Below are 24,686 nucleotides of genomic sequence, written 5' to 3'. Positions count from 1 at the left end.
CTTGTTTTAAACCATTTGCCTATGTCTAGGTTCACTTAAACTCCTCATTACTTATTCCACTAAAACTGTAGTAATTGTACTTAGGAGAAAAAAGACTTTTTTTTTTTTTTTTTAGAATTTGATGGTACCTTTCTGTTGCAGTCCTTTCTTTCCTGATAATATTTGGGTTTGTGACATGCATTGTATGGTCAGTGCTTAAGAGTCTTTTCTTGCTCACATAGTCCCAGCTTGCTGGGCTTGCAGTCCAGAGAGCTTCTATAAAGAAAATCTCACATAATTTAGAAAAAGAGTAGAGGAGTGAATTAGGCTTTTAAACCATTGCTCCCTGAGGATGCCATTGTGGTTCATAGACCCTTAAATGTCCAAGTTCATGGTGAATTAAAGCCTGCCTACAGAATTTCAAACTATTAATCAGTTCAAAGCTGTTGTACTGGTCAGAAGAGGCCTTTGAAAGATGAGTGATGCTGGCTTTGGGTGACTTTCAGGACTGGGTTATGGTACAGGTTGTTTCTCATTCTATTTCTTTGCATTCCATAGGATCATTCGCAGCCCCGGGGTTACCTGAGGAACCAAACTCCTTCATTGGGGTCTGAGAAATGTAATAGTTCCTCCATTACTGCAGTTGCTTAGGTTGACTTTATATCATACTTAGGCCATTTCTTCTGGAGAAGTCTCTGCTCTTGTGTATTGAAGTATTTGGTGACATTTGTTGCTCCTCTCTCAAGCTTTGAAGGAGTCCCTCGTAACATTTTCTCTCAGTTTTTGTTATGTCTCATATATGTGTAGGTATTTCTGACACTCATTCTGGGTGTTTTAATCTTTTTGTCAATGTTAACAATTCAGGTAGGGCTGTCTCCTTAGCACCTCAGTAACTGTTGAGCTCTCTTTTCTTGTTGGCTTTATTGTTCATCCTTAACAAGTCCCTCTGGCTGATGCAAACTTGCCAGTTAGAATGACATTGAGTTGATTAAACATCTTGTTATCACCTATTTCAGTAGATCCTTCAATGTATCAATGATGTTGTCTATGTGTTTTCTCTTTCCTCATTTTGTGTTGTTTCTTTTTAATCACTTCACCTTTTGCTTCGCACAGGTATTTTTCCACTTCTTAGTGGGGGAGCAGGAATTGATAGTATCTTGTTTCCTTTCTTTCACACAGTCCTGTTACTGCAGTTATTGTGCCATCTTTGACTCTTTTGGACAGCACAACCACTACATGACATGTTGGTGTCCCCCCTTTCTGAATTCAGGTGGAAATTGCTGCTGAAATGCACATTAGCTTTTTGCAGTAGCTTTTCTGAGTGGGCTGGGAATTTCTTTAAGTTGGACCTGAGAGGAGATTTATTGTTGCAAATTTCTATTACCTCTGTTATCAGTCACTATACGTGCTCTGCTATCCTTAAGTGTTTGATTTGATTTAGTTTTCTCACAGTATGTAGACAGTCTGGTTCCAGGTGCCTCCATTTGAGGAAATCCAAGGTGGTGTGTTGTATATATGTGTATGTAAGCAGTGCTCTCTAAAGCAAAAGTTTCATGGTTCTACCAATTTCTTAGCATTTTAACTTTGCAAATGGAGATCTTGCTACCATTCTTCTTCTTAACAATTGTTTCTTTGAAGAGTTTTTCTTTAAAAGGTGTTTAGGGAAGCATTGTCCAACAGTAATGACCAATAATTTTCGACTGGATCTTTGTTCTCTTCATGGTTAGCTGTCTGGTGTGTAATGTTGCATAACTGTCAGGTTTATGTATTTTGTTTGAAACTTATCTTGGTGCAGTTAGGCTGTAATTGGTTACTGGGGTAAAATTAATTTCTTTGTGGTCTCTCTGATTATCAGTCACCTTGTCACCTTAAATATGACTGATTCTGAGAGGATTATGTAAACTTCTGCAAGTGATGTTTATTAGTTACATAAGCAGATTTTGCCACAAGGACCATTGTTTTCTATACAGAAATGCTGGTTTTGCCACTTGCTGCCAAGTTCAGCTAAATTTCCCTCAAAAAAGTTTTAGGCTTGTAGAGGGTTTTTATGAATGTATTAGCAAGCATATGAAGAGGAAATTATCAATTTAGTCTCCCCGCTGATCTCAGCTTTATTTGGGCTTCTGCTCTTCAGATACTTGTGACACTTTATACTCATTTTGGGATGTTTGGTGAAATGAGAAGATGGGGGAGTCACAGGGGAGAGAGTTTTGGGGGTCAATGCTTAGGTAAAACAAACTAGGGATATTATTTAAAGGAAATTAGTCTCTGTTGGTTCTGCTGTTCCAGAACAACTTTGTTAAAAGCGAATAATTTCAGTTTGCTCTCTTATAATTTCTCTCTAATTTCCTAATAGCTCTTTGCAAGACTTGTTGCATTATGTCACCTAATGTTTTCCTGATTTAGTATCATCTTTTATCTATGTGTAAAAGACCACTTCTGGTTTACTCCCAATTTGTGTATTTTGCTCTCTTAAGAGATCTGAGTCAGGATCTCTTTCTGCAGGGAAAAGATGGCTGAGGAACAAATAACCATGTTTTGGGAGACAGCAGCTGGAGAAAAAAGGAATGAGGGAGTTGGAGCAAATGGCTGAGTGTTTTGTGTGTGTTTAGTGGGGGCTCTCATATACACAAAGATTGCAAGAAGGAGTAGATGGCAGATAGCCAAGACTTAGAAATAATAGAAAATGACAGTAAATGGGTATCAAAGGTCAGAATTTGTTACAACTCAGAAAACCACAGAGCTGGCTTTCACCAAGGCTACAAGCAAAGGACCATCTGCAAGGAGAAACAGGGCGGGGGTTGGTTTACAAACTATTTTGTCCTAAATGCTCTGAAGTGTCTCCATTTAAGAAATCAAACAATCTATGTTATGTTGAAGAGGGCAGATGATACTCATGTTGAAAAGCCTTTTTTTTCTGGAACTCAGTGTAAGAAGAAAGGTCTGAGACAATTCTCCTCAAACCTCTTGTGCCTTTGGATTTGATCATAGTCTGTAACTTAAGTTTTAGCCGTTGCTCAGTCTCCTGCCTCCAGCAGCAATCAAATGTTATCACTGGATCTTCCTGTACTAAACATGCCCTGGATCAGAGAGTATTAGCAGTGATTTAAATTTCAGCTGGCATAAGAGAGGGAGCATCCTTATGACAGGTCAAAAAACACCATGTGGCAGATGCAGAAGACTGATGTCAACGAGGAGAGCATGGATGTTAGAGGGGTACTGGACTTCTTTATGGGAACACCACACAAGCACAGCCTTTGCTTATGGATATCATGAACCACTGTATCACCGTTGTATTGTCCTGTCTTCCCTGTGGGCTCTCCTGTTTGGAACTGGTTCTGCAGGGTGGAACTTCATTTGGTTTTAGATACTGCTGATGGGATCAGAGATATGATCTGGATTGGCTGCTTCCCAGAAAACAGATTTATTCTGTGGTTTGCCCACACAGCAGTCTGAATGCATTTTTCCTTCTGCGTTTCTTTTAGCAACTCCTGTTGGGCTGAGAAACCTTAAAGTCTGTCATTATTGAAATATCTTTGCATCTGGTATTACCTTCTGTTTTTCTTGCTCCTAGGGGTCAGCATTTCTCCCTACTGCTGCTGCATTTTTCTCATAATCACTGACACTGGAAGATGCTTCCTCCATCCTAAGCCTTGTGATACAAGCTTTCAGGCTAGCTCTTCAGCTTTGAGAAAGTGTGCCCTCTTACTGTTTTGAGTACACCTCAAGTAGTGTGCTTGGGAGCTGGGTACTTCTTGATGTCACAACTGCCTGGTTTTAAGATATGACTGGAATCAATGCGTGCTGCATCACCGTAAGCCAGCTTTGCCATTAGACAAGGTTAGCAGTAATATGTTTTGTATAGTAATGTATAGCTTTGGTCCCAGGCTGTGGAAAGGTAAAGTTACAAAGTGCATTAGGTATGTTTAATGGCCCTCATCGCCTTTGCTGTTTCAGCTTCTGAGTTGCCATTTTGTTCTCTTAAGCTGGAATCTCTTTTGATAAAGCTAAGATCTCAATTTAAAGTGTCTGGTGCTTCTTCCCCTTCTGTCTTGTCCCTTTCCTTAGGGATAAGAACATAATGCTCATACTGGGGCAGCAAACATGCCGTGAAGTAGATGCTGGACTAAGTGCACAGGACACTAAACTGAGGCTTTTAAAATTTTCCCTGAAATTTGAGACCTAAGTTTTGGAACAGAGGTTCTTTGAATACCCAAGAAATGACAGGACTTAGGTTGTCTTGTTTTTTAAATTTTTACTGTATTCTTCGGGGGATGGAGTCTGATTGTAACCTATTGAAATAAATGGCTCATTTGGGAATGGTCAGCTCTTGATGTATTGTGTGTACATTGTGTACATGCATAGCTACAGTTGGTCCCTTCTCTGTGTGTGGGAGGATGCCAAGGCAGAATGCTGCAGAGCAGTAAGTACTCATCTACAGTGTCAGACTGAACAGCCACAATTACACTGGGACTAAATACGTATAAGGGTATTTTATTTTGAAGTTTAACTTATGATTGCACTTCAAAGAACCATATATTGCAGCAATTTGGTACTTTTAACACAGCTAGAATAGTAAGACTGAGTATATATCCATTAGTAGAAGCAAATAAAAATCAGAGTGAGATGAAATAGGAGTACTTGAAAATGTGATTAGATATATCTGTTGAGGTTTCTGAAGATTAGTGTCTGGTCTACAGAGAGCTGGCTGAGTACCTTGTACTACTTCCTTCTTTCAGATATTATTTTGAATGAAAAGGAGCTAAAATTAAATGTTTCTTAGATAAACAGTCCTGCAGTTAATCTGATTAATGCTGATTTTTTCATGATTGTAAGTAGGACTGAAAGTCTTAAGATAGCCAATGAATATTAAATCTACTTTGAAATGTGTGACCTAGAATCAAAAACGTTAAAAATTTCTGGGGAATTATTTTGATTTTACTGGTTTTAGTACAAGGAATATTTTCTTCTGTAAGATAGGCTTCCTGGGTACAAGTGTTATTGCAGAGATTACTGTTTTTTTGTAAAAGGTAGAAAAAATAAACTTTTTCCAGGAGAGTTATCTAGATGTTTCTTCTTTTTTTTCTCCCCAATTATCCTATATAATACTCATTAGCAAAACATACCTACCCTCTTTAAAATATAAACATGGTAATTTACTAAATATAGAAGCCTATACCTTTACTTAAAAGGGTGCCAAATTTCTTTAATATATTAATATAAGGAGTAAACCTGTTGTTAAAGAAAAAGCTGTTAGAAAATTGCTTTTGGTGGGAATTTGTGCCATTAAAGGTACTGTATATAGTTTTGTATAGCTATTGAATATTGTATTTGAAACTAAGGTCTTGACTAAACTGAACTTGCAAATAAAGATAAATTTTTTAAAGGAGTCTTTCCACTTGTGGACTAGATGTGAAGAATAGACAAGTAGCAGAAAAAGAGAGATCTTGGCTGGACTGTTATTTCATTCCTTTAGTGCTCAGTTACCATGGTGCTGTAGCAGGAGACCGTAGCTACAAGGGAAATGGTGCTGGTGTTGTGATGCCATTGTTAAGGTTTTTCATGAGTTTCCAATACAAACAACTTATATTTCCTTTTGTAACAGCTCTCTAGGATTTTCTTTAAATACTAGGAGGGATGCTTCCAATTTAGAAGACCAGAAATATTGAAGAAGTCTTTATAGACTACTGTATTTTGTCCATAGCTGCTGCAGGAACTACACAGCTTGCTTTCAAGGCCAGCACTTTGCTAACACACCAGACAGGCAGCTTGTCAGTTCAAGCCAGTAATTTAAATCTTTGGTGCTAGTCAAAGCTGTCAACTTAATAATAGCTTCCTGCATAAACAAGCTGGAGGACTTACTCTAGGTCATTAGTATGGGAAGTTTCACATACTGAATTGATGTTTATCACTGCAGATTATTTGAAAAGCAAGGCTTGTTTGAAGGAAAGGTAGTAGTTTGCTTAAACAATTCTGCTTTGTGTTTACAACCTTGGTCATGGGAATGGGTAGTAAAAGTCACTTCAGAAATGAAGCAGTATTAGATAAGTTTTGATTTTTGAAGAAGAAGAGGGTCATCTGGTTGGTTTTGGGTTGTTTTTTTTTAAAGGCACACAGGGCAGAGAAAGCAGATTGGCATGGTAGCCATCTGAGTATGCCATAGCAGGAAAGATCTGCTTTGCAAGGCCTTCTCTCCCCACTGAGATCGGTGAAGGAATAGCACGGGAAGTTGAATGAGTAATGGTGCATATACAACAATTTGGCTACTATGATCCAGTACGCTGGGGATACATACACATTAGAGTCATCTAAATGCTTAGTAATACTACATAAAAAATAATCAATACTTCATGTTTTTATGCCAGTTTTTCCCCAGAGCCACCAAAATGTTTCATCAGCAGTCGAGCAAAAGGTTCTCTCTGGTATAAGTAGTATATACATGGGGATTATTTTTTTCACCTCAAAACAGTGTTATCCCTTAGGATAATGAGTAAGATACACACTACCCTGTTTGAAGTAAAAATTGAAGGGCAATGAAGTGCTATGGAGCTTTCACTGGTTGTGACCCAGGAGCTGGGTTTTGTCTTGTTCACTGGTTGCTGTCAGTCACAGCCCCTGCACCATCAGGAATTGTAGCAGGATACTGGTTCACTGCTTTGAAGCAGTGGTGTTTTGAGTCCACCAGTCCTTATGGAGGCTTAATGGGTTTCTGGTGGCCAGTTTGTAAAGGACTGACTGGCATGGTCCTCACTAATTTGTAAAGCTGAACAGGATTATGCCATAAGGCTTTAGTAGGAGGAAATTTGCCTGCATATTTAGAAATAGGATGATATTTTAAACATTGAACAGTTTGACTAGCACTGTTACAGAATTCCTTAAACAGTAAAAAAAAAAGTGTCTGTACTGTCTGGAGGCATTTAATTATTGAAAACAGAAGCATCTACTATATAATGAATTGCAGTTATGCTACTAAAATAAATTAATATTTTGTAGTTACCAATTTTCTTTAGATTAGAGTCAGGACTAATTGTATTAGTTTTTCTGTGAATCAGTATTTCAAAGGGAGATTGTTCTTCCTTTTTTTTTGTCTAGAATTTGCTTTATGTATCTCTTAAATTTTTTAATAAGTAAAATATGCCTGAACAGATGATGTGTTCTAGTTAGCCATATATAGCTACACTAAAGATCTGAAAGTTCCCTTGTTAAATGTCTTAAATATTTAATTTCTTTTCTGTATAAGCAATTTTTAAGTTTTGGTTACATGAAGAGTTGCCCATATCCTCTCTTACTATTTTGATTTTTAAAAACTAAATGAGTAAAATATTCGTTTTCTGGCTGAAGATGTGGGATGATGGGAAATGTACAGCTGCTTAATATGTTTTCAGAAATCAGGCTGGAGAATATAAAAAGTAAATAGTGTCAGAAACATGGAAGAAAACATTATTTAAGCCTTTTATGTTCTGGTCAATGCAGATGAAGTCATGTACATTCTTTTACATAATGTGCTCCTTTAATGGTCCTTCTGGAAATAGACTTCTTGGCAGCTGTACAGTGCAGAACAAGATGGATAAAGTTCTGTTCCTGTTTCAAAATGCTGTAAGTGTGAGCATGTCAGAATTGTACTAAGACAAATTCAGTCTTTTTTCCTTTTCAGTTTCATCCATTTGATGTTAGTTAAACGAACTGTTAAATTAATGAGAGCACATCTGAAAAAAACCATCATTTGTCAGGACTTTTTGGAGTGAAATTTTCTTTCTCCTCTGGATCCTGACCCTTCTGGGGAGATGGAAGGGTGTAGTGTGGAGAGTGATGGGTCCATGGTGAAGAATTGCATTTAACTCCTTTATTTCTTTGTGAAGGCCTTTCTGGGTCTTCAGACCACATGGCATTCTGCAAAAACCTTAATCACATGGGTTTCTTGGGTACTGGAAACGTGTATACTTGTAGCCATGGGATCAGTTGCTGTCTTTTGGGTTCTGTTTTAGCAAAGATGTAAGTGTGCATCATTTCATCCTGGTTAAGCAAAGTATTAAAATCTGTGGTATGTGTAGACACTCCTAAATTCACTGTGGCTCTGTGGTTACAGGTGTTCTGAAGTGTTCTACTGTAACAGCACTGCAGTCCCTAATGCAAATCCCCTGTGCTTCAAATTCCCAGTATGAGCTGACAGCTGGTTACAAGTCAGTTATCATGTGCTGTGATTTGTCTCTTGTACCCTCAAAGATTCAAAAGCACTGAATTTTTGCAAAAGTAGCAAGCCAGAACAGTGCACACCTCCATATGTGGTATGACAAAATGACTGAATAGCTTGTTTTTTCATCTTAAAGCTTTGCAGATTTATAGCTACCACAACTTTAATGATGAATAAGAGCTACCCACGCAAAGAAAGAGATCTAATGGTGACTGAAGACAAGAGAAATTGAATATATGCTCCTTATAAGGCAGTGTGTGGGAGACACATTTGTAACATACTGAGTATCTGAGCAAAACCATGTGTCATGTTTCCTTAGGTTCTCAACAGGAGATGTGTAGAAGCAGCAGTGATGACAGGCCTGGCACTCAACTGCAGCATAAACAAGAAGTCCTTGTTTGACAGAAAACACTACTTCTATGCAGATCTGCCTGTAAGTATGCAGTATGGCTGGTCCCTCCTGGGCTGTAGGAAGGACAAGTCTGGAGTACGGATGGCAGCAGGGGAGGAGTGAAGAGATGCTTTTTCTGTTTTCAGTCAGTGCTCTGCTCACCCCAACAGGATGCTGCACTGTGCCCTGATGGAATAGGCAGCTGTACCCTGGTGCTTGCTGATTGAATATGATTGCTCTGATTGCTGACTCCTTGCTTAGCTGCACAGTTCCAGTAGCCTAATGTAATTGAATTGGGAGCTGGAGCTGCTTTGTCCCTTAAGTTGTCCGTGCCTGGTGTTTTGTACCAATCGTCTGTTAGGGTAAAAGCAGTCTGGTAATAGTCCTTCATTTAAAGTGAATGTATAACAAACACAGGTTCCAGTGGAATAAACACAGTAGTGGCTTCTTTGTGCTTAGGGACCTAAAAATATTTAATTTCCCTTCAAAACTTTCTCAGTCATAGTTCTAATAAATGAAAAAACCAAAACAACTGAGAAATCGAGTCTTTGCAGTATGGTTTGTCGGTGGATTTCATATTGGGTAGAAGGTGCCACTGGAAGTCAAATGCATTTTGCTGCACTTGATATGGATGTTGAAATACTGAAATAATTTAAGAACATGACTTCTGTCCTTGCAACAGGATGCAGCAGTGTTTGAGCCTCTTTTTCTTTCCAATGACATTAAATGCTTCTAATTTTTAACTTATTTTTGCATCAGCTTATTTGTACTGAATGTTTCACTTTAACACTAATCTGTCAAAGGGAGGAAGCTATTTTTGGTTTCTGTGGTTTTGGGGGTGAAGATCTGATGACATTACAATAAAAGTATGTGGGTTTATTTTATCTGGGAAAGATCAGGCATGTTAGCTTATCCTCTCTGTGGGTGAGGAGTCTCAGACATCCAGAGAAGCAGAGTGGGAGACCTCTCAGATCCCAGATGAATCTGTAGAGGTGCTGTATTATTAACCAAATCACTTTCTTTCCCACTCTTGTTCAGACATTGAAAGTATTTTGAAGTTACACAAAACATTTTCAAATACAATTGCTCCCACCTTAGAATTATATTATAGTTGTCCAATGGAGACCTGGATCTCAGAAGAGATTTCTGGTTTATTTTCTTCTAGGTTGGGAACTTGTGGCTCTTCTGTGAAGTTGCTATAATTTTGATTTGGTTTCTGGGGATAACTTTGCAAATATTTGTAAGCCATTAAGAGGCCCTTTTATTGGGAGCTCTGTAGTGACCTGCTGGGAATGTGAAAAACAAACTTAGGAGTTTGAATTGTCAGTACTTTTTCTTAAACTTGTAGAACTATCTTAAAGCCCATTTCAAGACCTGAAGGGAAAAAGGTGAAATAGCAGGAAATAAACATGATTTTCGAAATTCCTTTTCTTGAAGAAACATCAAAAACATCACAGACTTGTTTGCAAATTACCTTTAGTGCTTACTTAACTAAATTGAAATCACTCTCATATTCTTGTGATGTCTGCTGCTATCAGTCTGCTGCATAGCAGCTATATGGATGAATGTTGTCATGGGAAAGAATCCACATCTGTGTGTCTGAGAGAACAGTTGAGGTGGAAGAAACTGTGGGACTCTGCAGACATGAGTTACAGGATCCTCTGGTCACATGAGCATGGAAATTTGGTCAGGGAAATGCTGACACGTTTTATTAGCTTGAAACATGTAATTCTGGCTTTTTACTGACTTCTGCAGTTTAAACACTGACAATAAACTGCCTGACCTGCGTTTCATAGTGAACAGTCTAGTGAGGAACCCTGTAATAAGATGCAGAGTTTAGGCTAATGAGCTGAATAGAACAGATAAATCCAGCTCTTAGGGTCATTTGACAATGGGATTATTGTTACTCTTGAAAATGGGGCCTTGGATGGGAAATGGGATTCATATTATTTATTGTCACTCAATATTTCAGGCTTTAAAAAAATCATTTTAATGCTAAGTTTTAGGAGATGAGAAGAGCTGTGTTATTAGCATAGGCTGCAGAGAGTCAGTTATTTTATTTTTCTTACAGTGATTATGTCTAGAAGGTCATGCACTTCACTGCATCTATAAATTGGGGTGTTGACAGGGCCAGACTGTTGTTCTCCACTCCAGTGCCCTGGGATTCACCATCTCTGCATTTCAGAGTAAGCTCGTCATCCCTGCAAAATATGCAGATACTCCTCCCAAATCATTTGCATCTGGCAGATTTTTTTTTAATTTTCACCACTAGTGCCATAGGCAGGTGAAGAAGGGGGAAACAAAGGGGACCCCACCTCAGCTGTCATTGATTTGCTTCTGTATTTTTACATCATTGCAATTATTCCAATACCTTGTTACTGGCAGCCACTTTTTTGGCCAGCAGTTTCCCTTTGAGTGGAGTCCCAGGCATGAGGTGGCATTTATCAGCTGTGTGCCTTACGTGGGGTTGCAGTGTCTTGTCTTTTAAATTGCTACATTAATGAAATGGAGTTTTCTCATTTTTTTGATTTCCACACCTGCACCCCTTCCCTCTCCTCCCCTCTAATGAGTATAGTTTGGAACAGACAGAGAGGGATATTCAGCCTGTTGGGAGGATGAGGGATATCCCCAGCTTGGGAATGGAAGTACAGTAACTGGCTTCAAACAAGATCTAACATCATCGTGGAACCACAGGCATGGAAGAACCTCCTCCAGTCCATATCCTGCACCAGGGCAGTATCAGAGAAGTTTGTCATCCTTGGCAAGAGATTGTGCAGTTGATTATTGATAACTTCAGCATTAGTAGGGTATCATATATTTGTCTGTATTGAGGAGTCCTTGTATTTTTTCCAGACTTCCAGCTTCTTACTGTTATCTTGAATTCTAGGCTCATCTTCTAGCTTGCCTCCTCTTCATCTGACCAAAATAACTTTTGAATTTACATGTCCTTGTATTCTCTCCTCTTATATAGGTCACTATAAAAGATGTTGCATTTTCAGTTTTGTTCTTAGTCAATAATACTTGCACTTGGTCTGCTGTCTGAAAAGTGAATGTTTCATTTGAGTATAAAGCTAATTTTGTTGACAGGCTGGCTATCAAATCACTCAGCAAAGAGTTCCTATTGCAGTGAATGGAAGTCTGTCATACAGTCTCTGCATAGACAACAAGATGAGCCAGATGGTCACCAAAACTGTGAGGATCAAACAAATTCAGTTGGAGCAAGACAGTGGAAAAAGTCTCCATGATGACACAAGGAGCCAGACTCTTGTGGACTTGAATAGGGCTGGTAGGCTTGGATTATTTTCCTATTTTTCTCCTCCTTTTGGGGTAAGATGAGTCTTTAAAGGTAAATGGGTGACAGGAGACAGACAAAAAATAAGAACAGCTTTATGTCTCTCTCCTTGAAAAAATAATTCGTAAAAATGACTGCTACGCTTGAGACAGATGAATACTTGATTTTTTCAATGGCCAGTAAACTTTCCCATTTGCTGTTGGTTGATGGCAATTGGCAGTAGCAAGTTAGAAATCTCTTGGCTCAAGTTTGCTCAAAACTGTGTCAGTCACATAGAGCCACTCAGCTATTTAAGCTCTGCACTGTATGTGTTGTTAAAAAAAGTAAAATATAACAGACCTAGTGAATCAACTTTGTGTATAGAAAGAGCAGCTGTTGGAATTTGTTGGTGCGTGAGTCAGACATTTCTTTTAATTATTAGCTTTGAAGAAATGTAGATTTTCTCTTTTAACTTGGAAATTGTAAGTGGAGTGGTCCAAAGGAGCACACAACATGGGCAGCAACCTAACTGGCCTAGCCTAACTGGGGCAAAGCACTCTGGTGTCTATTGAAGCTGAGGGCTGTGGCTGCTCTGCTTCCTTGAAAGTTAGGTCCTGAAGCTAAAAACTAGACTACATCTGTTTACAGTTCTGCCTGCTCCAAAATTAGTTTAAAATAAATAAATTTATGTGGAACCCGATTGGCTTTAAATTAGAGTTCTCAGAGGAATGGGTCCTTATGATCTGCATGTCATCAAAGGGTGGAGGGCTGTCTGCAGTTTGTCTGTTTCTTTAAAAAAATAGAAGGAAAAGTTTTTTAGCAGTCCGCAGCTAGGCCCATTGTGACAGTTACTAAATAATACATGGGGGTTTATGTATTTTTAGTATTTTCTTTAAAAAAGCCCAGGTTCTTTCATGTGTTTAGCCAGTTGCACTCTCATATGCCAAGATCAAAAGCTGTTGTTGAAATTTCCTGTCTCTTCCCCTGATAGGAGTCGGTCTCATGGAGGTTGTCATGGAGCCTGATATGTGCTGTGGGGAGGAAGCAGCTGCAGCAGTCAGAGAGCTTCAGCTCATTCTGCAAACACTTGGGAGCAGCCAGGCAGTCATGGCAGGTACTGAGGGGAGAAAGGCATGTTCCCTTGTCACCAGTAATTCTCTACATTTGCAGGGGTTTTGCAGCTTCTGGTTATTTTGCTCAGCAGTTGCTTATAATGTATAGCTTTTTCTAGCTGTTGTTTTTACAATCCTCAGAGTCTGTCCTAGTGTCTGCCATGCCTATAGGCCTGCCTTTGTCTGCAGAGCTTTGCCATGCTAGATGTTCTGTTTCCTCACAGAGTAATTTTACGGGGTAAAGCTAGGCAGGAAGAAATGTTCCCAGGGCTCTTGTGGTGCTTCTCCCAGTCTCTCTCCATCTTGCTTGCCACAGCACTGCAGCACAGAAGATCTGTAGTAAGGTTTAATTGTAGAGTATGGGAAGGACAAAGGGACAAAGTAGTGTGAGCAAGGATCATCTTCTAAGTGTCAGGTCTCAGCTAGTCATAAAATTGATGTAGGCAGTAAACTTGTGCCAGTGTCATGGATGAGACGGAGTAAACAACAGCATGTACAGAAATGGGTGGTGGGGTTAACTTTAGCCAAGATTGCCTATCTGTCTGAGACCACTTCCTTTTGTAGGAAACGTTGCTTCTGGCACCAGCTCTTCTTTCTGTAATTTTAAGGCCCCAATTTTCATAATAGGTGATGTGCAGAAGCATAGCCTGCATTCAGGCAGGTGATTCTGTCTCATTAATTGGAAGATTCAGGTCATGCCATTTTCCTCAGTCTTAATGTTACCAAAATTTACAACCAGCCCACGGTTACAGGTAGCACGTAGCAGACATCTGCCTAAGAATTTAAAAGTGATTTCAGGCATTCATCCTCTCCACACATACCCACAATTAGCAGCTGCTTATTAGTGTTCATAGTGTAAGCTATATTTTTGCCTGTGACAGTTGGCCTCACTGTCTGGCAACAAATTCAGTCCATTATACAAGTGGATGTCTCCTGAAAAACTGAGTCAGAGTGGTCCATGCATTGCACAATAAATGGGATCCAATAAATGTTGGCTACTGATGCAATATAATTTAATGTAGTGGGAAATAATAATAGCTAGACATTATCTATTTCTCTGAATCTTTTCTCACACAAATGTCCCACATATCAAATAAGGCACAGTTGTCAGTATTAAGCAGCCAGTTTGGATGCTTCTTCAAGGGCCTTTGTGGGCATACATATGTACAATATATACAGTATTTAACTACTGAATTTGGTCCTGAGATTGCCATTGGAATTGCTTTATGATACCTTTTATCGCAGGGAGATTTCTGACTTTATAGGAGAATCCCAGTATTGGAAATATGTTTCTTCCAGGATAGTTAGCTATAACAGTATTTAGATTTTTTTTTTCTTTCTATGTGAAGGTTTTAGGGGCTTTTGCATGTACTGTGAAGACAAGTGCCCAATTTTATCAGGTGTTATTTCATTACCAACAAACAAATGAAAAGATGATTTCATTGTAAAGTGAAAGAAAAATAATCTGGTCTTAAAGAAAAAAAGTGTTTTGTTTTGTTTTTTTAAGAACATTTTCAGCCTGCGTCTCCTTTTGCTTATGCCTGATTAAGTTCATTGTCTGGTCACACTGACACCTACATCCAAGTAGAAACAGGTCACATCTCAAATGAAGCAAGAGCAGGACAAGACTATTCCTCCTTTGGAACAAGTACAAGTTTCACCCCAAAGAGGGAGCACATGCAAAACACTTCCCTTGAAAGAGATGTTGGGTCATTCCAGCATCTTTGTCTCATTTGCATGTCTGGCAGGGCTCTGTGAAGGCAGAGGAAATTAGTGTGCTGTCATCCAGCCTGCTTTTACAAATTGTACCAAGGCCTTGCCGGTCAATTTAAATCTATTGACCGGAATGGCTTCTGAAGCTGTAGCATCTTCACAGTGTTAACTGTGAGCCATTTTGCACTCTCATTTATAATGCTGTTGTATCCAATCAGTAGGCATTTGTTTCTTTTTATCTGTATTTGAAATTTAAAAATGAATTTAAAAAAAAAACCCACAGGGAAAGGCTACAGATGTTCACTGTGTAATATGGGGACAATAATGTTTCTTAACATTCCAGGATGTAATACAGCCTCTCCTGTTTGTGTATTCCCAGCAGTTGATAACTGTGGCAAGCCTTTTCTTCTCAGAAGAGATGTCTTTAGAGGGACAATACTTAGAAAGATACAATTATGATTTCCTTGTGGTTGAGTCATTAAAAATGTTTAAGGACATTGGTCCATTTTGGGCTGAGGGTGCATGATGCTTTTATATAAAACTTTGTACTGTTTTTGGCAGCCAGGGACATTTCGGGGGGTAAGATTGCAATTTCCTGAAGGAGAAGAAGAAAATTACAAAAAAATCCACTGCTTCTCACATTTGTCCTTGAGCTGTAAATTTCCAAGAACACCTTAGTAAATCTGTTCAACATAACCTTAAGTTCTTGTGTTCCATGCTAGGGTAGTATATATCCATCAAATTGTAATTCCAAAAGGTATTTTTGTGCTGCTTTGAGAGGAATGGAGGCTCACAATCCACCACTTTGCTTGTCTAATTCTGCCCTTTATTTAAGAGCTGTGAATCAGAAGCTCTTTTTACTGTATGGCTTAGAGGATCTGTGCTGCACTGCATCATGCAGTTTTCTGAGAGGAATTACGAGCAATGATTTAAAACTATTTTGAATGATACAAGGCAGTGGCTTGAGATGGAATGACAAACAGAAAGCTATGATGAAGTGGTCATTACTCCTTTCTGAACATAGAGAAATCTGCTACTAATGCTCTGCACATAACATGCAGTTTATTAATGCATGCCACGGTTTTTAACTCTACTGTTCAGGGCAGACTGTTCTGTTAATAAAATTTCCTTTTCCAGAGGGTCAGCTGAGAGTGGATGCCAATGTTTCTGTACATCACCCTGGAGAACCCTATGGAGTGAGGACTGAAGTGAAGAATATCAATAGCATACGATTTCTGGCAAAAGCAGTAGGTAAATGGCGGTTGTTTCATTACAATATTGTAGATATTTTATGTGGTCTGAGATAAAATATGTCAGGCTTCTGAGTGCAGTAATTGGCCTTAAATGCCCTGACTAGCTTTGCCTGGGTGTCTCTTTCATGTGCCTTGCCTATGGATACAGGAGTTCCATTTAGGCTCAGGCTGGGGCCTTCAGACCTTGCCTGAGTGGCTGTGTCACAGGTGTGCCAGTTTTCAGTCCTCTCTCCTGAAGGACCTTGGACCTGTTCTGTAGTCTTGTTCCCAGTCCTGTCTCAGGACCTAGCTCCTGCTGCTTCTCCCTGGGCTCCCTGAATGGACTCTCTTAGTAGCACTTGCCCCTGCTCACGCTGTCCAGACTGGTGGGACTGCATCAGACCATGAGGGCATGGCCTGGGCTCTGGTCACCCTTCACTCCTGGCTTATCCCTCTTTATGGAGCAGCTCTTGCTGCTCCCTGACAGAATAAATCTTAGTATGGGATACTCTGGGAAGAGCAGGCATGTTAGTCTGCAGGTTTTTTGCAGGAAAATCTCTGCCTACAAGAAGAATGAAGCAGGTGATTTGGTCCCTAGCATGTACTGAAATATGGTAGCGATGGCTTTGTGTCCTCCAGTGGAGATGATTGCTTTCCACTGAGTATGGTACATGATGTGTGTGAAGTTCAGATGCAGCTTGGGTATGAGCAAAAAAAGCTGATTGCTACATCTCCAAAAGAAAACTGAACTGGGTGACTGCAAGGTCACCAGGAACGTATGACTTGACTGCAGTCCCTGGGAGAAAATGGTTTCCATTTAAAGGAAATGAAAGAAGATGAGGAAAACACACAAAGAAAGAAACAGTGCTGGAGAGAGAGACAGTGACTGATAATTCTGCCCATAACTACTGCTGGTGATTTCATTAAGGTTAAAACAACAAAGTATTGCATTATTGCATAGCAGTGAAAAATGAAATAGTGGAGTGCACTAAAGCTAATAGTGTAGTCTAACAAGCTTACTCTTTTTTCTTTTATTACTGTCAGACTATGAAATACAGAGGCAAATTGAAGAACTTGAAAATGGAGGGACAATTTTGAATGAAACAAGAGCCTTTGATTCCAAGCTTGGGTGAGTTTTTATTTTGGAGAAACACAGAATAGCCACTTTAGAGTGCCCACATATACCTAGTGACATGATCAGGAGATGTAATACAGTACTGCTCAACTTGTGTCTTCTAGAGCTAATGTTCACAAGTATAGTCTCCTCATAGGGAGTAATTTAAGGCTGAGGCTTTTTCACAGCAGATTGTGTGCTGCATCAAGCAGTGTCTGTGTGAAAATGACTGCCCTCTTACATGCCCTTATTCTTTGAAGTGGTTTTAAGAGGCTCTCCTAATCTTCATGAGGCAGAGGTTTTGGTTTGTGTTTTTGCCATAAAACTAATTCTGTGGTGTACCTCTTTTCACATCTTGTTTTGTTTTTATTTTAGGTGCACAGTACCAATGAGAGACAAAGAAGGAAAACAGGATTATCGGTATTTTTTTTAATAGACTTAACATTTCACGAACTGAGGATTTATTCAATTTCTGAAGTGTAGCCAGTGTAATAAGGATGTAAAGTTAGTCAGTGCAGTGAGTATGTGTTGGAAGTTTACCTTCCACTGGAAGGCGCAGAGACCTACAAAATCAGTGCTAGTCTGAGCAGTTCAGATCTGGATTTGTGTCTCATTTCTGGTAAAACCCCTGGAGCTTTCCCAGAGACTAGGCTGGGAATACTTCAGCTCAAAGTGGGAAAGTTGAAGGTTTACTCTATGGCCAGTATAAGTGCATTCTTAAGAATGCCTGACATAAAACATCAGAATATTCTGAGTTCAACATTGCTCCTGCTTTAAGTAAATACAAAGGGAAATGGTTTTCAGCTAGCAGGCCCTGCTCCTCCATGCTTGGATTCTCTGATCACAGGTCACAAACACTGTTTGAAAATCCTAACTGCTGTTGAAAGGTGTCAGCATTCATGGGCTGGTTTCTACTTTGAAGTTCTTTGTAGACCTAATGAAGGTGTTACCTTGCTAAGTACTTTGCCTTCCCTAAGAGTGAGATGACAGCCACTGAACCATAAAGTCACCCAGGAAGGATTTAGCTGTGGGGCTGAGGGGACAAGGCATGAGTCCTGTTGGAAAGCAATGCTGCTGGGAACAAGTTCTGAGGCAACACTGCAAGGCAGCAGCACAGCTGCTCAGAGCCATCTTCGAGCTGATCCTCCTAGTAGTTCCCTAGCTTTGCATCCCAGAGAGAGCTTCCTGTTACTCCCAGAGTTCACTTTCCAGTGGGAGAACTGTAATTCTGCAGGAGAACTTTCAGAGCCTCTTAGTTTTGTCAGCTCTGTGTTCCTGTTAGATTTTATATTCTAGCACTGATCTTGCTACAGCAAAGCAACAATTTTGAAAGCATCCCACAAACTTTTAATTTAAATCTGCTTTTTAGATTATGTTTTTGTAGAAATGCAGCACTGATCATTTTGTGAATTCCTTGTTATGGTAGGGGCAAGCATGAGGCTTATTTAAAAAGACTAATTTGAAAAAATGCAAACGAAAATTCATGAAAACTAGACAGAACTGATGAGTCTAAGATATTTCAAATAAAGACCATAAAGATTATTACTAGTACTAAGATTATGAACAGTATTGAACTGTAAACTATGTTTTTTAGGGTTTTGTGTAACTTAATGCTGCACATTATACATTAAACTTAAAATCTATGTTTAGGCAGATTTTAAATAGAAATCATTATAGCCCCAAGCCCTTTTTTCTGGTGGTTTTGAACCCCTCATTTGATCATGTAAGAGTGAAGTTTCTGCTTCAATCGCAGTTATTTGAGTAGTTTGAATTGGCCTTCTCTTTAAGGGAGCCTTTTGTTCTGTGATGGCACCCTGCTGAGCACAGTAACTTTGCTTTTAGCACAGCATGAGATTTCATCAAGATTTTTGAAGTTTGTCTGGAAAAGGTTACAACCTGCCCAGATCACTCCTGGCAGCTGGCTGTCAATCCGAGTTCTTCCCTGCCAGCGCAGGCCCATTTTTGTCCAGGTCTGTAATTCATGCTTGATGCCAAAAAGAGTGGGCTGTTTCCATGTCTTTTATTACTGGTGCTATTGGGACTTTTTATTATTCTTTTTGGTGCAGAAGTGTTTGAATTGTCCCTTTTGTATTATGAACTCTTTGACAATTCGTGGAAAATACCTGAAGAAAAAAAATGGAGACTTTGCAACAGTTTGGGGCCTGGTCTCTTTCCACTTACCAGTGATACACCAAGTCATTAATTTTTAATATTTTGTTTAGTTGAAAGGGTGATAAAACTTTCAGGAAGTATAAAATTGTGGTATCAATTTTATTCCTTGTTGTTTAGTTTCTGAGGGAAAATAATTATAAAGGAATTTTTCTTTGTTTTTGCTAGGTTCATGCCAGAGCCAAACCTTCCCCCATTGATTCTGTACGATGCAAAATCTTTGCCAGCTAATATGAACCATCAGCAAGTGATAAATATTGATTGGATTCATGAGAGACTTCCTGACCTCCCCAGTGTGAAGAGAGAAAAGCTTGTTGAACAGTATGGGATTCTTCCTGAACACAGCTTCACCTTATTGGTAGGTCTATTGATCAAGTGCTAGAATAAGCCTAGAAGCTTCAAAGTTGCATGGTTCTTGAAAAGATTTACAACTGTCGTATTAACCAGCTGTCAGTCCTTATGAATATTCTTATTTGGAAGTGTGTCCAATGCATACTTCATGCCATGGAGCCATACACACAGAATGGTGGGGAAAAACGACCTCAGTGCGCCAGGAAGCGTTTCTCATGCAAAGTGCAGTCAAATGACTGCTATTTAATATCGATCTTGTCTGTCTACACATTGATGCACGTGACTGACTGCAACAGATGTACAGCTTCTGGATACAGACCCTTGGCTGCAAGTGCCTGCTCTTCAGCTTTGGGCCTGCTGCAAGGCTGGGCACATTGACCATATTTAATGAACACGAATCAAAATCCAAAGTCTAAATATTTCAGCTTCGTGTGCTCCCTGACCTACCTTCCACATTATTGGAAGCAACCCCCCCTCCCCTCCTTTACTCTTAGGGAATTATACCACATGGTTGCATAGTATCAACTTTGACCTCACAGTGCAGTTTACCAGGGGTGGGTTCAGAAGAGGAGATGAGAAGGGAAAAGATGTGGCAAATACAGTTATAAATAAGGAAGTGAGAGCAAAATCTTGTAACTCCCAAAATTATTCTAGAGGACTTTGAGCTTCTTAAGTGCAAACTCTCATCTCTCTTTGCCAGTGGTGACTCTGGGGAGGGAGTCAGTGTACTCACCCTAGATTAGACATTTCACATACCCAGCAAATCTAGGAGAATGTCCTGCTTTGGTTACCACTGTCATTAGTGGAGACAGAAGGCAAAGGATTTTTTCAGAGTGAGATTCAGAGCAGAACTGTAAGTACTTTAAATTGTCCTCTGGAGGAGATCCTGTCCCTTGACTATAAATGAAGGGAAAGTAGTGCACATAACTACCTCATATCCCTTCTTTGTATCTCTGTAATTTAATACACTTGTACAGAGGCTGATTCTACAGGAAGAAGGCGATTCTGTGTTCTGAGGAAAGCTATTAGGAAAACTGCTTTTGTGCTGCTGTGCCTTTTTAGTGAGTTGCAGATTGTTTGGTGGGTAGGTGAGTCATAAGTCTCATCAAAGTCATAAGACTGCAGTCATAGTATTGAGAGGTGTTAGCAGTTCTTACCTTTCTATTTCATTGCATAAGCTGCAAAATCATGTTTTGCAGCCAGTATTCCTGTTCATGCATGCATTTTTTCACATTAACATATTTCTCACATATTAAAATAAACATAGGAGTAGAAAGGGTAGATAGGTCCTGCATAATTTTTCTCTGAATTTTTCTACTTCTCCCTCTCTGTGGTGGGTTGGCCCTGCCAGCTGCTGAGTATCACAACTGCTTGCTCATTTTCCATGTCAGCAGTACAGGGAAGAGATTAGGAAAAGCAAGTAAGACTCGCAGTTTGAGAGAAACACTTCAGTGAAGGAATGGAGTAGGGGAAAACCTAAAAATGATGCAAATACAGTCACTCACCACTCCCACAAGTAGACTGATGTGCTGGCAGTCTGCAGCCAATGACACTGACTACATCCCCCAAAATCCCCTTCCCTCAGTTTTCCTTGTTGAGCAGGGTGTGGAATATAACCAGTTTGGGTTTTCTGTTGGACTGTGTCCCCACCAAGCTTTGTGCCCATCCTTGGCCTATTTGCTATGGGGAACAGAGCAGAGAAAGAAAGTGCTGCTCAGCAGTAGCCAAAACACCTGTGTGTTGTCAGTGTTGCTGTGGTCACAAATCCAAAACACAGCACCCTCTTTAGAACATGAACTCCATGGCAGCCACACCCAGGGCACCCACTCCTTTCACTTGGCATCAGCCCACCTTTTGTGCATATCAAGTTGCTGGTATGGGTGGCTTCTGTCATCTCTGCCAACTAGCCCTATATATTTGCCTCATCAACTGCCCTTTCTTTCAGCTGTTCTCTGAAATCCTTTATTGCCTTTGCTTTTCCCCTTTCTGCTTTTAGTCGTTTTTGCAATGTGTAAGACAATTAATGAGCTCCAACCAGAAGTTTGGGATTTGGCTTGTAATAAGCTAATGCATCCATTTGAATGCATGAAGTGAGCACGTTCTTCGTTGCAGGTGTCCCTTTACTGTGCATTAGAATGTCAGCCTGTGCACTCCCCACCAGAGCTGCCTGCCTGGGCACGGGGAGACCCGTTCACCTTAGTTCATCGGGAAGCGCTGCGTCTGTCGCTGCGTCCCGCTTGCATCAGAAGCTGCACGGCATTGCTGATAGGGCCACACGCACACATCTAATGAGCATTCTCTCAGGTTACAGCGCCCAGGAGTGCTCATTAAATAAATGGCAGTTGTAGAGGCATGGCTCTAAAATGCCAAGTCTGTTCTGCACCAACATGTTAGAGAAAGCATTTTGTGCCCAAGTTACAATAAAACATACATACTCCAGCACGCAGGCTAGCTTCTGAGCTTGCTTCCAGAGCTTTGTCCTCGTACACAGGAGCCGCCTGTACATACTGTGGTGCTGAGAAACTGAGATTCCTGCTAATGACACATGTACTGAAAGGGAAGGAGTACCCTATTAGTATCTTCATAACTGAAATTCCTTTAAGTGTAAACAGCTACATTTTTGGCAGTTTTATATAAATTGCAGAAATAAATGATGTTTCTGATTTTTCTTCACGCAGAACTATTCTTACTCATAAAGATATAATTCTTTGAGCCATGTAGACTCCATGGTATTTGGGTACTCAACTTCTGCATGCAATTTCTGCTTTGCTCTGCAAACTGATAATCTGGTAAATACATCAGTGAGAAGGATCTCTGACAACTTTGCCAGTTACGGTACTATAGTATTTTCATCTTGCTATCTATTGAGTAAAAAAATAAGATATACTGGCATAGATATTAATGTATTAATGTGTTAATGTGACGTTTTGTTTTCAAAATGTGTGCTGAGGTCCAGGGAGGTCCAACCAGAAAATACATCAATTGTCACAGTACAGCACGAGAAAAAAAACAGTCTGATCGGTTCCTTTGTCATGTGAATTCCAAGTCTTCCTGTGCATCTACTGTTCGTCTGCTTACTCTGATAAAAGTGGCTGTTCCACTTGGGCTGATTGCCCTGGTGGAACAATCACATTGGTGACTCCTTCAAACAGTCAGAAGTGGGTCTCTGGAGAAATTGGTTTTGACCATTTTGTTTTATGCCGTGCCATTCTCATACATGTTAGTGTGCAGGTAAACTTGTGCTTATTTTTAGAATTCAGATCATTTTATAAGAAGCTTTAGGAAAAAGTTTGAACTTTCTTTGACTGGTCTGCTTGTCTCCTGGATGCTTTGGGGTTTTTTCCCCTGACAGTCTTGTACATTTTTGCAGCAGTTGTTACCTCACAGTTGGTTATTGTTGGAACTGTGATAGCGAAAATGGGAATAACAAAGCCGCAAATGACATTTTATTTGTGAACATTGAAGTAGTTTTCTTCTTTAGTTCTTTGGGAAACATTACTGGTTTTAAAAAGAATAAGTTTGCATTACAGTCCCAGTGTCTCTAAAGATTGTACCCATGGTGTTCTGTAAAGTATTATTTTAAACTTGTTTAAAAGGTACCTGAAATCACTACACCACTAGGAGTTTTTACATCTCAGTGTTATGAAATGATCATTTTAAACCATGTTTAAGAAAGAAATTTGCATTTGATTGAAATGTTGGTATGTCAGGTTTCATGCCAGTGAAACTCACATGAATAAATCACAGCATATTTGGTCTCTGATGGGAGCACTGAGTGGCCTGGATCACAAACATGGTGCTGCTATTCCAGATTTCTGGTTTTCTGTTAATGACGTTTAGAATAGAGTATTCAGAATGAAGAGAGAACAGGCAGTCAGCATTCCTGTAAATCCAGCATGTTGGAGCATGCAGTGGTTTTCAGCTCAGATTTGCCGCAAGGGACAGGTCTGTGTGTTGGTAGTTGGAGGGAATTTGGCAGGAAGAAAGTTTACCAAAATGTAAACCAAATTAAAGTCAAGTACTGCAGTATGTAGAAATTGAAGCTAATCAAGTTATGCCTACATTTTTTTTAATATGACAAGAAAATAAGGAAAATGTTTCATTTCTGTCAGTCATTCTGATGTTTTGACATTCTGCCTTACTCATTTCAGTCTAGCATTACTGGGTTTTTTCTTCTCTTTGGCTACAAAAAATGACAGTCACTTTAAAAAACTCAAAACGAAATGCAAGTGAATTTTGGGGTATGTGTCTGGTTATGTGTGCGCAAGTAGTGAGTATGGGGTTCAGAGACTTGCATATATAAGTCTGTCTCCCTGAGTTTTCCTGGGCTTTTCTGCACTTGTTGCCTGGAAATCATCTGATTAAAATGCGAAGGCTGCATACGTTTGTCCTTGATTTTTCAAAGGTCTGGCAGCAGGATCAGAACTGTAACTCCAGCCAGGCTGTAAGTATCCAGAAATCTGGATGTGCCCACTGCGAGGGATACACTCTGTAGCCTGTACATGATGGAAGCACTGGACGTGCTGCGTCTGAGCTCTGTAGCTGCATTCAGACATGTGGCATCTGCAGATATTATTTGCCTGTGCATAATGTTGTAGCTAGACCTACTCTGCCTGGAATGTTCATAAACCTTCTGCAGCATGTGTAAAGAAACCAGCACTCAGGCACGCTCACTTTTCCCTACCTAGAATGGGCAATTGTTTCTGTGTAAAGGAACCCACTGTTTAAATAATGAGTGTTTGTTTGTGCTATTGAATCCTGAGGTGAATTAGAAAGAGTACAGTACTTGGCAGTGCATCATTGTAGGAATTCTGCTTAACACATACAGTTTTTAATCAAGTTTACTGTGCTTTGGTAATCATGTAATTCCTTTACTGTTTTTTTTAAGTTAAATGTGTTCCTCCAGTCTATTTAGCCTTAGTTTTGCATAGTTTGATTAGAGAGTAACTGTTAGTTAAATCAGAACACTGGAGAAGAAGAGAAATATGTCTGTGTATTCAGTAGATAACTAGTGGGAGTTAGAAGGTTTATCTTGGTTCACAAAAGACCTCAGTGGTTTCCAGAACTTGGTTTCTTTGGTCATGGTCTCAAGGTGAAGGGGATGGGTCTGATTTTTGTCACACCAGTTTTACAGCACATCAGACATTAATCTAGATAAATTTT

At 39.7% G+C, this 24,686-nt stretch overlaps 1 protein-coding gene across 3 annotated transcripts in view; it reads left to right on the top strand.

Annotated features, from left to right (window-relative positions):
• Positions 1 to 24,686, top strand: part of GATB (glutamyl-tRNA amidotransferase subunit B) — a 42,953-nt gene that overhangs the window by 8,165 nt on the left and 10,102 nt on the right. For all 3 annotated transcript variants that reach the window (XM_042050030.1, XM_042050031.1, XM_042050029.1), the window contains exons 3-9: positions 8,490 to 8,603; positions 11,649 to 11,847; positions 12,824 to 12,946; positions 15,795 to 15,908; positions 16,934 to 17,018; positions 17,379 to 17,423; positions 19,341 to 19,530. In XM_042050030.1, coding sequence (XP_041905964.1) covers positions 8,490 to 8,603; positions 11,649 to 11,847; positions 12,824 to 12,946; positions 15,795 to 15,908; positions 16,934 to 17,018; positions 17,379 to 17,423; positions 19,341 to 19,530 — 870 coding nt within the window. The remainder of the gene's footprint in view (positions 1 to 8,489; positions 8,604 to 11,648; positions 11,848 to 12,823; positions 12,947 to 15,794; positions 15,909 to 16,933; positions 17,019 to 17,378; positions 17,424 to 19,340; positions 19,531 to 24,686) is intronic.

This window comes from Corvus kubaryi, unplaced genomic scaffold, assembly GCF_017639235.1.
Source record: "Corvus kubaryi isolate FWS band 111438036 unplaced genomic scaffold, C.kubaryi_AGA036_p1.0 71, whole genome shotgun sequence".
Lineage (NCBI taxonomy): Eukaryota > Metazoa > Chordata > Aves > Passeriformes > Corvidae > Corvus > Corvus kubaryi.
The sequence above is the reverse complement of the archived record's forward strand: the minus strand, read 5'-3'. Positions and strand labels throughout refer to the sequence as shown.